This window comes from Capra hircus, chromosome 2 (assembly GCF_001704415.2).
Source record: "Capra hircus breed San Clemente chromosome 2, ASM170441v1, whole genome shotgun sequence".
NCBI classification, from domain to species: Eukaryota; Metazoa; Chordata; class Mammalia; order Artiodactyla; family Bovidae; genus Capra; species Capra hircus.
This window is the reverse complement of record NC_030809.1, coordinates 28666774-28683605: the sequence shown is the minus strand read 5'-3', so window position 1 is coordinate 28683605 and position 16832 is coordinate 28666774. Positions and strand designations below refer to the sequence as shown.

Below are 16832 nucleotides of genomic sequence, written 5' to 3'. Positions count from 1 at the left end.
TTGAGCCGATCGAGTCACGCGCTGGTGTTTATTTGCTGAGAGGGAACTGGGAGGACCAGTGCGTCGAGGGTTGAGTAAAGGGACGGCCGCCGTCCTAACCAGAGCAGAAAGATCCCACGGGGGCATCTGAAAGCTGACTTCCTGCCGCTTCGGGCTGCCTCACACCAGGAATCCAGGCCAGGACCGGCCTCCCTAGCCGCCCTGCCCACACAGGGGGAAGAAAACTGGCTGGAGTGGGCAAAAGCGGAGATACAGCCCCTCTGTCAGGAAGAGGGAGACACCGCCCAGCGCCGCCAAGACACACACCTGCGTAGGAGCAGGGTCAGCGGCAACCCCCTGCGCGCAGGCGCCGGTCACCCTATCCGGGCGGTTAGGGCACATCACGTGCCGGGCTCGTCGCTCCGCCGTCACGTGACGCCCGTCCGCGGCCTGGGCGGCCCTCTCCGCGGTGTGCGCCCCCTTCCGCCTGACGCGCCCCAGGCGGCGGCCGCGCAGCCCTGGCTCCTCGCGGGCTCGGGCGGCGGCTGCGGCGGGGCTATGGCGAGTGGCGGTGGCGCCGGCAACACCGGCACTGGTGGGGGCCCGGGGCTGGGCCTGACCCTGGGCCTGGGCCTCGGCATGGGTGAGGCCACCGGCGAGGCGGAGGAGGAGGCGGCCACGGCCGAGGCGGTGGGACGCCTCGCCACGACGCTGTGGCTGCGGCTCCGCGGCTGGGAGGCGGTGTTGGCCGCAGCGCAGCGGCTGCTGGTGTGGGAGAAGCCGCTGCACAGCCTAGTCACGGCGGCCGCGCTCAACGGCCTCTTCTGGTAACGGCCGGGGAGGAGGGGGCGGGGCCGGGCAGCGCGCGAGAGCGGGGGCGGGCGAGCCCGGAGTACCGTTCCCCTTTCTGGGGAAGACGCTTGTCCTGGAGGGCTGGTCCACCTCCTGCTGTTTAAAGATCGTTGTCAGCCTGGGTTGCCCCTTTCCTCTGTCTTCTGGTGTCGAATTCGGCCTGAAGGTTCCCATTCCCCGATCAGTGGGCTCTTTTCGGCCTTTCGCGATGGGTGTAGGAGCCTCTCTCACCCACTCACCGCTGAGTGCCTGTCTCTCCCGAAGGTTGCTGTCTTCGTCCTCCCTACGGCCCTTCTTCCTACTCAGCATCTCACTTTTGGCCTATTTTCTGCTGGATTTGTGGCAGCCTCGCTTCCTCCCTGACATCTCTGGTGAGTGTGACTTCATTCAGCAAGCCCCAGTGAGCACTTGTTTTGTGCCTGACCCACCCGGCTTCGGTTGAATGGTGAGACACATGTACCGCAGGCCACCTGCCTCCCAAAGCATGACTGCTTTCTTCCCCAGATGGGAAATAAATTTCCCCTTTCTCAAAATTCATGTTATTGTGTGGTTGTTCAGTCGCTAAATCGTGTCTGATTCTTATCCATTGAGTGGTGATGCTGTCTAACCATCCCATCCTCTGCCGCCCTCTTCTCCTCCTGACTTCAGTCTTTATTGTGTGTAGTAGTAGTAAAGATTGTGGACTCCACATCCACATTGCCTGGGTTCCATTGCCTGCTTCCCGTTTACCCTGTACGTGACCTTATAAAAGTCACTCGATCTCCAGTTTCATAAGGAGGAGGATATTCTTGAATTTATAAATACACTTCATATGCTTATTGTAGAACTTCACATATGGTGGGAATATTAGTTCTTACCAGGGTTTTCTTGTCCACATGTTTACTTAATAGACAGTTTAGAGAACTGGGTGCCAGGTTTGTGAGCTGTTTGGGGTGTATGTACATGTGAATGTGAATAAGATGGGGTTCCTATTGTTGAAAAGGGTAAAGCCTGAGGAAGGAGACATACAAACAACATAACAATGTAATACTTCCTGCAAATGGCATTTGGAGAAAGCACTTTGGGACTGCAGAGGAAGGGCAACTGTTTCTGGCTTGGGGAGTATTTCCCAGAGCTCTGCCCCTCAGTAATTTGTCTCCCTTCCCTCTCTATAGCATCATCCCCGGAGGAGCCACACTCTGACAGGTGAGTGCAGACCACCCCTTGAAGAACAGACAAATGTCCAAACCCTGTCTTGCTTTGGTGCCAGTGTCACCGCCACGGTGCAGAGCAATACGGAGTTTCTGCAGGCACAGCCCTCAGCATAGTGGATGCACTGTAGCAAGCTTGGTCCCGGGTTCTTGTGTAGGTGTTTGTGTGCCTGCTGTTTTCAGGGCAAAGGGTTGGGAGCCCCGGGCTTTATTTCCCAGGTCCCAGACAGCCTCCCTTTGGGAGGCAGGGTTGTCCACTTTCTTAGAGTACAGAGCTCATGGGCATTCTCAGAGGGATTTGAGTGCCTAGGAAGCTGGTGTCTGAGGCCTCCAGGGGTCATATCATGTCTCCCCAGTGAGGGTGCGGGGTCAGGAGCCCGGCCGCACCTGCTGAGTGTGCCCGAGTTGTGCAGATACCTGGCTGAGAGCTGGCTCACCTTCCAGATTCATCTGCAGGAGCTGCTGCAGTACAAGAGGCAGAATCCAGCTCAGGTAACCTCCCCCTCATCACACAACAGTGCTCTACCCGGTGGAGAAATGGAGGTGGGGATGGGGAGGAGTGACTCAAACTCCTTGACTGGAGATGAAGGATAAGGCCTGGGGCCTTCTTGAGGCAAAATTTACTGCTAGTAGCCTGATACAAGAGGCAGAGTAAGCTTTTGGTGTCCTGACACTATTTCTTGCCAAGAGAGACCAAGTTTGAATTATAGGTGTTTGGCTAATGTCAGTTGCAAACTTCCTGAATCGATGATCCTGGACATCCTCTTGACTAAACTGGATCACTGCGTTCTTAGAGGACATGCCCTTCCTTCCACCAGTGGAGCAATAATATTTCTTTCCCCGGATAAGTGGAGCACATACCTCAGTCTCCTGTTCTTAGACCCTGTGCTCTTCTCCGCAGTTCTGCGCGCGTGTCTGCTCTGGCTGTGCTGTGCTGGCTGTGCTGGGACACTATGTGCCAGGGATTATGATTTCCTACATTGTCTGTGAGTAGTATCTGGCCCCTGCCCTTTCCAAAGCCCTTTCTTTGTCTTCTTTTCTTGGACTGACCCAAGGGGGGTTGTTGCACTCTCTTTGCCCATTTACCCATTTACAGAGATCTTCAGGAGGATGCTGTGGGATAAGTGGAAGGAGGGCAGTGGATGTGGAAGGGACAGCCTCAGGAAGGGACTTTGTCTCCTTCAGCCTTTCCTATTTAGGCATCAGTTGAATGAGGGCTCTTAGGTAATAGGCATAGGGAGCTCTGAGTGGACTCTCTGACCCTCAGTGCTGAGTATCCTGCTATGGCCCCTGGTGGTGTATCATGAACTGATCCAGAGGATGTACACGCGCCTGGAGCCCCTCCTTATGCAGCTGGACTACAGCATGAAGGCAGAAGCTGATGCCCTGCATCACAAACACGACAAGAGGAGTAAGGGGATCCCATGACCCAGGAGGGGAAGGCGGGGAGGACCTTGGTTTGAAGCTTGTGAAATGCCCTGGGATTTAGATAGTCTCCAGATACCTGTGGCTATGTTTGTCCCCCATCTCTGTTCCTGCTTGGTCACTGCCCTGCTGTTGTTCTCCAGAGCGGCAGGGGAAGAATGCACCGCCCGGAGGTGATGAGCCACTGGCGGAGACAGAGAGTGAGAGCGAGGCAGAACTGGCTGGCTTCTCCCCGGTGGTGAGGTCCAGGGGTCCAGGGGCGATGGGCTGTCGAGTATAGGGCTGGGGGAAAATCTGCTTTAGAGCAGCCACCTCTCAAGGGGATGGGAGTCGGTGGCAGGGCAGGGATGTTCCTGGAAATGGGCTCTCTCACCCTTTTGTCTGTTGTGTTCATCGTGGTTCCCCTGCAGGTGGATGTGAAGAAAACAGCACTGGCTTTGGCCATTACAGACTCAGAGCTGTCAGATGAGGAGGCTTCTATTTTGGAAAGCGGTGGCTTCTCTGTCTCCCGGGCAACCACTCCACAACTAACTGACGTTTCGGAGGGTATGGGAAGTCCTTTGTCCCTCTTGATTTTCCTGTTCCCTATCATGGGATGCTGGCTGTGCTCTCTGGTGATTGCCCCCATAAATGTTTTCTTTGGGGAGCTCATCCCTAGTTGTACACCAAGTTCCTGAAAGACCTTAACACCTAAGGCCTGGCCTAGCATCCTATGTCCTGAGTTCTCATCCTTGAACTGAGTGATCCATTGCAGCTACTCAGAACAGCAGGCCCATTCCTGGCCCTTTGTTTTCTGCACAGATTTGGACCAGCAGAGCCTGCCAAGTGAACCAGAGGAGGCCCTGAGTCGGGAGCTAGGGGAGGGAGAGGAGACAGACCTGGCCCCTCCCGAAGACCTGCTGGGCTCTCCTCAGGCCCTCTCACGACAAGACCTGGACTTAGAGGAAGAAGATGTGGCATCCAAGGAAGCCTTGCTTCAGCTCTCATCCCCCCTTCACTTTGTGAACACGCACTTCAATGGGGCAGGGTCTCCCACAGATGGAGTGATGCTCTCCCCTGGAGGACCAGCGGAGACACTGAGCCTGGAGGCAGTGAGTGGTGACCTCACCATTCCTCCCAGCACTCTGTCGCCCCTACTTGGCCTTGCGGAAAGTGACCCAGTCCCCTCCCCCTCCGTACTCCCATCTCTGCCCCAGGACTCACCCCAGCCCCTGCCTGCCCCTGAGGAAGAAGAGGCACTCACCACTGAGGACTTTGAGTTGCTGGATCAGGGGGAGCTGGAGCAGCTAAATGCAGAGATGGGGTTGGGTCCAGAGACATGCCCAGAGCCCCCTGATGCTCCACCCCCTCCACCCCTAGGGCCCGACACCCCGTCTCTGGTACAGTCAGACCAGGAGGATCAGGCCGTGGCAGAGCCATAAGCCTGGGGGAACGAGTTGCAGGCACAGTAGGGCTTCCTGGCTAAGGATGTCACTGTTGGCTCCTTTCCCTGCTCTCCTGGGGAGGAGCAATATGTGGGCAAGCTGGCTATCAGATGGAGCCAGTCCACCCTCCGCCTGCCTGCCTGCCTGCCTGCCTGCCTGCCGTCCCAGGCCTGGGACAGTACCTGGGATTTGTTTTAAGTTTGTAAATAATTTTACATTTGGGTTTAGTGGTTATGAACAGGGCTAGGGGAGTCCTTCCCACTTGCCTCCCCGCCTCATCTCTAGTCTCATTCCACAATGCCCCAAGCCCTGACGGTCTGTCCTTTTCTTTTTCCTCCTTTCCTCAGGGACCTGTGCTGCTCTGTCCTCGTGTCCCACTCGGTTGTTTAGTTCAGGCACTTTATCATTTTTCTTTCCTATCCCAGCCCCTCTCTGCTTTACTTCCCTGCTGTGTCCTGTCCTTAGCAGCTCAATCCCCACTCTTTACCAGCTCTTCCTCCCCAGCAGGCCCCAGCTAAGCTTTAGGGAGGCTCCCGTCTGGGAGGTACAGATGAAACCTGGGGTGGTGGGTCGGGTCAGTAGTTAATGCACTTAAGTCACTGTAGCCCGTGGAACCTCCACTGCACCCTTGCCCTTGTTCATCCTGGCCCTTCCCTATACAGGATGAGAGCAGGGATCCCACAGCACATACGCCAGCGCTGTGGTAGTGAGCAGGACCTCTGTCTTGTGGGGCAAGGGGCTTTCTTATCTTAGGAGTAAGGAGATCTGTTTCTCTGGGTCATGGTCCAAGTGTGGTGGGACCCCCTACTAGGGTCAGGAAATGGACAGTAACATCTGTGCAGGTGTTGACTGGAAAAATAAAGTGTTGATGGCTAGAACTGCTGCTGCCTGCCTCACTGAGCTCTGTCTCCCTCTGTGCTCTGCCCCTACTGCCTTGTCCCCTGTTTGCTCCTGGCTGTTTATTTACTTTGGTGCAAAACAAGGCCAGAAGCAAGGATTACCCTGACAGCCCTAACCTGCCCTTAGCTGAGTTCTCTGTGATATGCTTAGTAAGGTTTAGCATGTGCAAATAAGTATGTGCAGGAGGAAGCTGCTTCAGCTTCCCAATCAGAAACTTGAGACCACTGTGCACCACAACAGTTGTTTTCTAGTGTTGTCCACAAGCTTAACACTTAGGTAAGAAGTCCTTACCCATCTGTGTACTGACGGTTAACTCCCTCAATCCTCATTTGTCTCTCCTGATAGAAGCAAACAAGCAGGACTTGGATACCTGCATTAAAATTGATTCCGAGGGGCTTCCCTCATGATCCAGTGGTTAAGAATCCTGCCAGTGCAGGAGACACCGGTTTGACCCCTAGTCTAGGAAGATCCAACATGCTGCAGGGCAACTATGCCCATGTGCCAAAACTACTGAGCCCTTGATCTTCACCTACTGAGCCCCTGCACCATAACTGCTGAAGCCCTCTCAGAGCCTGTGCTCCACAACAAGAGAATCCTGTGCGTCCCATCACAACTGGAGAGGAGCTTCCACTCGCCACAACTAGAGAAAGCTTGTGTGCAGCAACAAAGACCCACCCAGTGCAGCCATCAATCCATCAATAAAAGAATATTAAAAAACTTTCCTGGCAGTCTGGTGGTTAAGACTACGCTTCCACTAGAGGGGGCGAGGGTTAGATCCCTAGTCATGGAACTAAGATCCCACATGCCACAGAGCACAGTCAAAAAGAGACACAAGACTGATTCCAAGCCCAGGAACATGAAAGAAACAGTGTTTACACTAACAATGCAACATTCCTGCTCAGCACTCCTCTAGGTGATTTATACTAACTGTTTTTCCATCAGAACCCTGACATAGATACTTTTATAGAAGTTACCTTTCACAAAGTCAGGGCCTTAGTTCATGATGGAGCCAGAATCCAAATCCAGGCAGTCTGGCTCCAGCAGTCACCCTATAATAGGGAGCCCCTGTCCATCAATACAGAGAAGGTAATAGCACCCCACTCCAGTACTCTTGCCTGGAAAATCCCATGGACGGAGGAGCCTGGAAGGCTGCAGTCCATGGGGTCGCTGAGGGTCGGACTCGACTGAGCGACTTCACTTTCACTTTTCACTTTCATGCATTGGAGAAGGAAATGGCAACCCACTCCAGTGTTCTTGCCTGGAGAATCCCAGGGACTGGGGAGCCTGGTGGGCTGCCGTCTATGGGGTCGCACAGTCGGACACGACTGAAGCAACTTAGCAGTAGCAGTCCATCAATAGGGCCCAGATGCGAATATGCTCAAAGATGTGGGAATGATACAGGAGCAGTCTGCTTATCCTAGCTCCACAAAGACTGGTCTCTTAGCAGTCCTTGCTCTTTGGGGAAGAACAGCATTCAGAGGAGAGCCCAAAACTGGACAGATGGCTTTTTTCATGAGTTCACAGCCTTGGCCTCCATTCAGCTGGAAGCTCGATCTGGCAATGCTGCCTGGCTCCTTGAGGTTGATTTCTGTGCTGCATCTCTTCTAAGTGTGTGAGAATTTTTTCCTTCCATGTGTTTCACATTTGCCTGAAAGGCTTTCAGGGATTCAAGTGTCCTCCCTGTCTTGCTGTTGGAGGAACATGAACTTGTAATCATCTAGAAATGTCTGAAGAGAATGGCCAAACAATTCTAATCATCAAACAGACAATTCTAATCATCAAACAGACAATTCAGGAAAAAATAGAATTAATCCAAAAAACAATTGCTGCCGTGGCCCCACCTTTATTTCCTTGTTTAACCTGCAGTTTGAAGACAGAGCCAGAAGACTGTACTGGGTCAGAACATTAACCAAATGTTTGGAGTTCCATGAGAGTCCATTCTTGACACTTGCCCTGGTCCGATGGCTGTTATATGTTTGTCTACAGTTTTTCATTACCAGGTATTCTGGCCATTTCCTGCCTCATGATGAAAGGGACAAGAAGAAAGCTTTTCATATGAATGAAAGAAAAATTAAGCAGAAATATGAAACCTACAGTTAGGCTAAACAAAAAACTAGAAGTACAGCCTGGGGAAAGAAGGATTCAGTTCAGTTCAGTTCAGTCACTCAGTCATGTCCGACTCTTTGCAACCCCATGAATCACAGCATGCCAGGCCTCCCTGTCCATCACCATCTCCCAGAGTTCATTCAAACTCATGTCCATCAAGTCGGTGATGCCATCCTGCCATCTCATCCTCTGTCGTCCCCTTCTCCTCCTGCCACCAATCCCTCCCAGCATCAGGGGCTTTTCCAATGAGTCAACTCTTTGCATGAGGTGGCCAAAGTATTGGAGTTTCAGCTTCAACATCAGTCCTTCCAATGAACACCCAGGACTGATCTCCTTTAGAATGGATTGGTTGGATCTCCTTGCAGTCCAAGGGACTCTCAAGAGTCTTCTCCAACACCACACTTCAAAAGCATCAATTTTTCTGTGCTCAGCTTTCTTCACAGTCCAACTCTCACATCCGTGCATGACCACTGGAAAAACCATAGCCTTGACTAGACAGACCTTTGTTGGCAAAGTAATATCTCTGCTTTTGAATATGCTGTCTGGGTTGGTCATAACTTTCCTTCCAAGGAGTAAGCGTCTTTTAATCTTATGGCTGCAGTCACCATCTGCAGTGATATTGGAGCCCACAAAAATAAAGTCTGACACTGTTTCCACTGTTTCCCCATCTATTTCCCATGAACTCATGGGACCAGATGCCATGATCTTCCTTTTCTGAATGTTGAGCTTTAAGCCAACTTTTTCACTCTCCTCTTTCATCAAGAGGCTCTTTAATTCCTCTTCACTTTCTGCCAAAAGGGTGGTGTTATCTGCATGTCTGAGGTGATTGATATTTCTCCCAGCAATCTTGATTCCAGCTTGTGCTTCTTGCAGCCCAGCGTTTCTCATGATGTACTCTGCATAGAAGTTAAATAAGCAGGGTGGCAATATACAGCCTTGATGTACTCTTTTCCTGTTTGGAACCAGTCTGTTGTTCCATGTCCAATTCTAACTGTTGCTTCCTGACCTGCATACAGATTTCTCAAGAGTCAGGTCAGGTGGTCTGGTATTCCCATCTCTTGAAGAATTTTCCACAGTTTATTGTGATCCACACAGTCAAAGGCTTTGGCATAGTCAATAAAGCAGAAATAGATGTTTTTCTGGAACTCTCTTGCTTTTTCCATGATCCAGCGGATGTTGGCAATTTGATCTCTGGTTCCTCTGCCTCTTCTAAAACCAGTTTGAACATCAGGAAGTTCATGGTTCACGTATTGCTGAAGCCTGGCTTGGACAATTTTGAGCATTACTTTACTAGCGTGTGAGATGAGTGCAATTGTGTGATAGTTTGAGCATTCTTTGGCATTGCCTTTCTTTGGGATTGCAATGAAAACTGACCTTTTCTAGTCCTGTGACCACTGCTGAGTTTTCCAAACTTGCTGGCATATTGAGTACAGCACTTTCACAGCCTCATCTTTCAGGATTTGAAAGAGTTCAACTGGAATTCCATCACCTCCACTAGCTTTGTTCGTAGTGATGCTTTCTAAGGCCCACTTGACTTCACATTCCAGGATGTCTGGCTCTAGATGAGTGATCACACCATTGTGATTATCTGGGTCGTGAAGATCTTTTTTGTACAGTTCTTCTGTGTATTCTTGCCACCTCTTCTTAATATCTTCTGCTTCTGTTAGGTCCATACCATTTCTGTCCTTTATCGAGCCCATCTTTGCATGAAATGTTCCCTTGGTATCTCTAATTTTCTTGAAGAGATCTCTAGTCTTTCCCATTCTGTTCTTTTCCTCTATTTCTTTGCATTGATAGCAGAGGAAGGCTTTCTTATCTCTTCTTGCTATTCTTTGGAACTCTGCATTCAGATGCTTATCTTTCCTTGTCTCCTTTGCTTTTTGCTTCTCTTCTATTCACAGCTATTTGTAACTCCTCAGACAGCCATTTTGCTTTTTTGCATTTCTTTTCCATGGGGATGGTCTTGATCCCTGTCTCCTGTACAATGTCATGAACCTCCGTCCATAGTTCATCAGGCTTAGTTACATGGTTATGTTTGCAGGGGAGGGCAATGCACTTTATGTGTTCTAACAGCTAATAGTATAATGTTGCTGCTCATAAACTTAAATTTGGGCTGTATTACTGGGGAGAATATGATAGCTAAGGTGTACTGTGCACAAATTAGAATACTTCCACAGGGTGCCTTGCTACCCTTGTGGACAAAGTGACAAATTGACGCGTGCCCAGAAGGGAATCACCAGAAATAAATGCTGAAAATTCCATCACATGGAGCACATGGGGAATTGTGAAGGAACAGAGAATGTTTAAGCCAAGAAGGGAATGCAAAATTAAATCACTTCAGTGGCTATCAAACTTTGCAGGGTTATCTGTAGGACTTCTGAGGTAGAAAATCTTTGAGCAGAGTTTGATTAATAATCGTGTAGGCAGGTCCATCAACAGATGAATGGATAAAGAAGTTGTGGTATATACACACAATGGAATATTTCTCAGTCATAAAAAGGAATGCATTTGAGTCGGTTCTAATGAGGTGGATGAATTTAGAACCTATTATACAGAGTGAAGTGAATCAGAAAGGGAAAGATATTCTAACACATATATACAGAATCTAGAAAAATGGTACTGAAGAATTTATTTACAGGGCAACAGTGGAGAAACAGACATAGAGAATAGACTTATGGACGTGGAGGGAGGGGAGGAGAGGGTGAGATGTATGGAAAGAATAACATGGAAACTTATATTACCATATGTAAAATAGATAGCCAATGGGAATTTTCTGTATGGCTCAGGAAACTCAAACAGGGGCTCTGTATCAACCTAGAGGGGTGGAATGGGGAGAGAGATGGGAAGGAGTTTCAAAAGGGAGGGGATATATATATATATACCTATGGCTGATTCATGTTGAGGTTTGACAGAAAACAGCAAAATTCTGTAAAGCAATTATCCTTCAATAAAAAAAAAATTTAAAAAAATAACCGCGTAGGCAGAATTTGTTTCTCTGTTCAAGGGATATTGCAAAACAGATTTAAAAGATCTTTAGAAGTACAAAGATCAAGGACAGAGAGTGTAAGAATTTTCCATCATGCAAGGACAGTATATCACCGTGTTATTTTGCTTTTAGTGTCTGAAGTCTCATGGACTTCCTCCTCCTAATCCCTTAAGTTTTGGTTTTTCACTGAGTCTATCCCTGGCTCACTTTTTCTTTGCACTCTGCCTGGACAGTTTCACATGTTCACCCATCTAGTTTCCACTCATATGGAAACTGATGACTTCTAAATCTTAGCTCCTTTCCCAGAACTTTTGACTAGGCATCTCCATTTGAATGTCCCATGGGCACTTCTGCTCAACATACCAAAAACTAAACACATGGTCTCTCCCCTCACCTTCCACCCCCCAACTTCCCTACACAGATAGGCTTTTTCTGTGTTTTTTATCATGCTTGTTTCCACCACTAACTCTAAAGACCTACATCCTTCTCTCTCATCCCATACCCAGTCAATCCCGAGTTGCTGCTAAATTGATGTTCTAATTATTTCTTGATTCACTCCCTGCCACAGCCTTGATTCACACCCTCCTCATCTCAACAGTTTCTCTGCCCACACTCTTGTCTCCTACCAAAATTTATGCCCAACAATGTGGCTAAATAATTGAAAAATACAAATTAGATGATCTTTCTGCTGTTTAATAGTAATCAAGGCTCTCCTACAAGGTATCATTCAAGCTTCCTAATACTGTTAAGAAGCCTTCTGAGATCTGCCCTGTCTTGCTCTTTACAGCACCAAACCCCCAAAAGATTATCCTTTCCTCTACTCAGCTGCATTGCCCTCCTCCACCCCTGCTCTACACTCCCACCTCTCATTCCTCCACTTGCTAAACACTTGTCTTTTAAGATGTACTTCAGACCACACCCCATATTTGAAGGCTCCCCTGATGTCCCACATCATGCCCTGATAGGAGACCTATATAATGCTTACTCAGTATACTGCTGTTTTTCCAAAGATCACATAGAATCTTCGTATGAGCACAGTGTATGGCACATATGGGTGTATGTGTATGTGGATAGATTGCTCCCATGATACCTGCTGTTGACAAGAGGCTTCAGTTCCTCATGATACTAACCTCTCCCTCATCACACTAACCTGGTTGCTTGGGGGCTTCCCTGGTAGCTCAGCTGGTAAAGAATCCTCCTGCAATGCAGGAGATCCTGGTTTGATTCCAGGGTCGGAAGACCCCCTGGAGAAGGGATAGGCTACCCACTCCAGTATTCTCGCCTGAGAATCCCCATGGACGGAGGAGTCTGGCAGGCTATGTATGGTCCATGGGGTCACAAAGAGTCAGACATGACTGAGCAACTGACAGCAGCACAGCACATGGTTGTTTGAGTGTCATGACAACACCAAAGCTTCCTTCACTGGAGCAAATGGTCCAGGAGAGCAAGAAGAAAGCCACAGTGCTTTTTATGACCTAGTGTCAAAAGTCACGCTCTATCACTTCCACCACACTATATACATTAGAAGCAAGCTACTGAGTCCAGCTCATGCTCTTTAAGGGAAAAGTAGGAAAAAAAAATTGTGGAAAAAAAAAAATTGTGGACTTTTTTTCAGGGGGCCATGCTGATTGCAGGATCTTAGTTCCCTGACCATGGATTGAACCTAGGTCATGGAAGTGAAAGCACTGAGGCCTAACCATTGGACTGCCAGGGAATTCCCTTGTGGACATATTTTAAAACAATTACACCAAACTGATCTGGAAAATATATTCAAGAATTTGGGCCAACAAGCTGCACATTATAAATATAAAGACAAATAAATGAACAAATTTGCAACAATATATTATACACAGGATATAAAAAATACACATATGTTAAGTTTATGTATCCTTTCTGTAATCTTCACCATCCTGCTTTACTGTAGGAACCATCCACCCTACCCCCATTTTACAGATGACGAAATTGAGGCATAGTGGTAAAATGGCTTGCCCAAAGTTGCATAGCTGGTTGTGATTAAAATACTGGTTTTCAGCATTTTGTTATTCTCACATACTCATATCTTAAAGTACCAAAATAGAATTTTAGTTGAGGTAGAAATATTCTTTCAACATTGGAAAAAGAAATCTGAATTCTGAATGATTTATAAATGAGGTATAGCCATGTTAAAATTTTGAACACACAAAGGTTTGTTTATAAAACATTGTTGCATCCCACAGACTTCAAGAGGAATCAAAAGATGTCAATTCTATTGCAAGAATAATTATTCTAGTTCAAAGACACTTTAAACAAGTATATTAGGAACAGGATACTGTCAAAATTAATATAAGGACTTCCCCAGTGGTCTAGTGGTTAAGAATCTGCCTTCCGGGACGTCCTTGGTGGTTCAGTGGCTAAGACTCTGAGCTCCCAACACAGATGCCCTGGGTTCCATTCCTAGTCAGGGAGCTAGATCCCACAGGCCGCAACTAAGAGTTCTAATGCTGCGACTAAAGATGCCACGTACTGCAACTAAAGCCATGGAGCGGCCAAATAAATTAGTAAAACTTAAAAAAAAAAAAAAAGAAAAGGAAGAATCCTTCTTCCAATGCAGGGGAAGCTGGTTCGACCCCTGATCTGAGAAATAAGATCCCAGATGCCACAGAGCAACTAAACCACAACTGGAGAAAAGCCCAAGAACCCCAAAAAAGACCCAGGGCAGCCAAAATTTTTTTAATTAATATAGGTCTTCTGCATCAGAATCTCAATCTAGAGTCAATTAAATTGAAGAAGATGGATACAAATCAGAAATTTTCCACTTGAAACAAAACTATATTTTGCTAGAAATTAAAAATATATTTATATATATCCACCTGACTAAGGTCCGTCTAGTCAAGGCTATGGTTTTTCCTGTGGTCATGTATGGATGTGAGAGTTGGACTGTGAAGAAGGCTGAGCGCCGAAGAACTGATGCTTTTGAACTGTGGTGTTGGAGAAGACTCTTGAGAGTCCCTTGGACTGCAAGGAGATCCAACCAGTCCATTCTGAAGGAGATCAGCCCTGGGATTTCTTTGGAAGGAATGATGCTAAAGCTGAAACCCCAGTACTTTGGCCACCTCATGCAAAGAGTTGACTCATTGGAAAAGACTCTGATGCTGGGAGGGATTGGGGGCAGGAGGAGAAGGGGATGACAGAGGATGAGATGGATGGCATCACTGACTCGATGGACGTGAGTCTGGGTGAACTCCGGGAGTTGGTGATGGACAGGGAGGCCTGGCGTGCTGCAATTCATGGGGTCGCAAAGAGTCGGACATGACTGAGTGACTGAACTGAACTGAACTGAACTGAACCTGGTGGTGGTTTAGTCACTAAGTCATGTCCAACTCTTGCCGACCCCATGGACTGTAGCCTGCTAGGCTCCTCTGTCCATGGGATTCTCCAGGCAAGAATACTGGACTGGGTTGCCATTTCCTTCTCCAGGGGAATCTTCCTGACCCAGGGATTGAACCTGGGTCTCCTGCATTGCAGGTAGATTCTTTTACCAACTGAGGGAAGCCCATATATCCACCTAGGAAACAAAAATAACTCAAAGTTACCAAATGAGGTGAAATTATTTGAACGAGGAGAAGTTGGGGAACTATATTTGAAGTTAGATTTATAACCATCTCTTCCCATTTCTTTGAGAAATACAACACCAGAAAGAGCTTTTTAAAGCAGCTAGAAAAATTTGTACCAAAAATACACTTACAGTTTAACAGTGATATCTTAATATATTTCTTTAAGAGATCACTAGTTTTAAAAAGGGCAAATAGGGAATTCCCTGATGGTCCAGTGATTAAGATTCCATGCTTCCATGGGCTCAGGTTTGAGCCCTGGTCCCATGGCTAGATAGCATCACCAATTCAATGGACATGAGTTTGAGCAAACTCCAGGAGATAGTGAAGGACAAGGGAGCTTTGTGTGCTGCAGCCCATGGGACTGCATAGAGTAAGACAACTTAGCAACTGAACAACAAACAACCAGGAACTAAGATCCCACAAACCAGGTGACCAAAATAAAATAAAATAAAGATGTAAAAATAAATTTCATTTAAAAGAAAGAGCAAATAATTTTATTTCCAATTATTTTTATATTTTTACTTTTATTGGCATTTAGTTTTTTACTCTAAAATAATACTTCATTAATTTTATATCTAACATCCATATTAAAATATTAATGTATATTTAACATTCATGAATTTTAAGCTTACATTTTTACATTTAGTTGTGTGTGTGTGTCTTTCAAAGATATCAAGAAATTTTACTTTTTAAAATGCTTAACATTTGGCTTTTAAAGTAAACTATTGTTTTCTGTAAAATAAATACTGAAATACCAGTGAAGTTATTTGCCAATCTGTCAACCTCTAACAGCTAGTAGTTATTGGCACTGCAATTTGAGCTCACTCAGAAGAACTCCAGTTTTATACTTCATCTAAATCAGGCTTTATCAGTACTATTGACTAAATGCACTACTGACATTTTGATCCAAATAATTCTTTGCTGGTGGTGATAGGAGCTGTCCTGTTCATTGTCGAATGTTTAGCAGCATCCAACTTATTAGATGCAAGGAGCCCCTCTCCCTTTCTATCCCCCTCCTCCTCTGGACATTGAACAACTACAGGGTAGAGACCTTAAGTTAGTCACCTCTATGCCCAGGGCCTTGTATAAAATCTGATAAGTCTTGGATTGAATCAAATAAATGTAACCTGTAAAATCATGTGAATTTGAACTATATGCTAAATTAAGAGTCTTCAATTGATCCATGGGAGAGCTAAGGCACTTCAGGACAAGTAACTGAATGTCATCACAAAGTTTGTTTCACTATATCGTATACCTGAGAAAGCAAGGCAAACCTCCGTGAAGGAAGAGCCAGGCCCATCTTCAAATCTCCTGGGATCTGAAGTCATTTCCAATCAAAGAGCTTCCACACCTGGCTATTTAAATAGTGATAGATATTTGAATAGTACCTTGCTCCAAATCATGGCATTAGTTTTACACCTCGTGTTTTCCTTTGGGTTTCCCTGGTGGCTCAAGAAGCTGGCTGCAATGCAGGAGACCTGGGTTTGATCCCTGAGTCAGAAAGATCCTTTGGAGAAGGAAATGGCAGCCCACTCCAGTATTCTTGCCTAGAGAATTCTATGGACAGGAGAGCCTGACAGGGATTGGTAGAAGCTCTTTCTGGTGTTGTACTACTCAAAAGAATGTTAAGAGATGGTTATGAATCTAACTTCAAATACAGTTCCCCAACTTTTTCTTGTTCAAATAATTTTACCTCATTTGGTAACTTTGAGATCTTTTTGTTTCTTTACGTGGTTATATGTTTTTTGTGTGTGTGTTTTTTTTTTAATTTGTAGCAAGGTAAATTTTGTAGCAAGGTAAAGTTTTGTTTCAAGTGGAAAATTTCCGATTTGTATCCATCTTCTTCAATTTCATTGACTGTAGATTGAGATTCGGATGCAGAGGACCTATATTAACTTTAAAATTTTTTGGCTGCACTGGGTCTTCATTGGAGTGCTCAGGCTTTTCTCTAGTTTCAGCTCATGGCTTAGTTGCTCTGTGGCTTGTGGGATCTTAGTTCCCAAGTCAGGGATCAAACCAGCTTCCCCTGCATTGGAAGGAGTATTTTTTTTTTAAATATATTTAGTTTTATTTATTTATTTGGCCACTCTAGGGCTTTAGTTGTGGTATGTGGGATCTTTGGTTGCAGCATTAGAACTCTTAGTTGCAGCCTGTGGGATCTAGCTCGCTGACCAGGAAAGGAACCCAGGGCCCCTGTGTTGGGAGATCAGAGTCTTAGCCACTGAACCACCAAGGAAGTCCTGGAAGGCAGATTCTTAACCACTGGACCACTGGGGAAGTCCCTATATTAATTTTGACAGTATCCTGTTCCTAATATACTTGTTTAAAGTAGAACGAAGACACTATTATTCTTGCAATGGAAGTTTATTTTGTCCAT

General features: G+C 46.7%; 1 protein-coding gene across 2 annotated transcripts; it reads left to right on the top strand.

Annotated features, from left to right (window-relative positions):
- FAM134A (family with sequence similarity 134 member A) lies at positions 412–6488 on the top strand. 2 transcript variants are annotated; one of them, XM_018059231.1, is made up of 9 exons: positions 412–806; positions 1096–1202; positions 1986–2016; positions 2466–2513; positions 2923–3007; positions 3289–3432; positions 3590–3684; positions 3857–3992; positions 4248–6488. In XM_018059231.1, exons 5-9 carry the CDS (start codon positions 2989–2991, stop codon positions 4865–4867), a joined length of 1014 nt encoding a protein of 337 aa, XP_017914720.1. In that variant the 5' UTR covers positions 412–806; positions 1096–1202; positions 1986–2016; positions 2466–2513; positions 2923–2988; the 3' UTR covers positions 4868–6488. The 2 variants fall into 2 exon arrangements, with proteins under 2 accessions (XP_017914720.1, XP_017914715.1); XM_018059226.1 differs by having other exon boundaries at positions 416–806; positions 2378–2513.

Coding starts and splice junctions, on each gene's coding strand:
- FAM134A (XM_018059226.1), top strand. CDS start 538: ATGGCGAGTGGCGGTGGCGCCGGCAACACCGGCACTGGTGGGGGCCCG. Junction 807..1,095: donor GCGCTCAACGGCCTCTTCTG/GTAACGGCCGGG, acceptor TCTCTCCCGAAG/GTTGCTGTCTTCGTCCTCCC. Junction 3,008..3,288: donor TATGATTTCCTACATTGTCT/GTGAGTAGTATC, acceptor TCTGACCCTCAG/TGCTGAGTATCCTGCTATGG.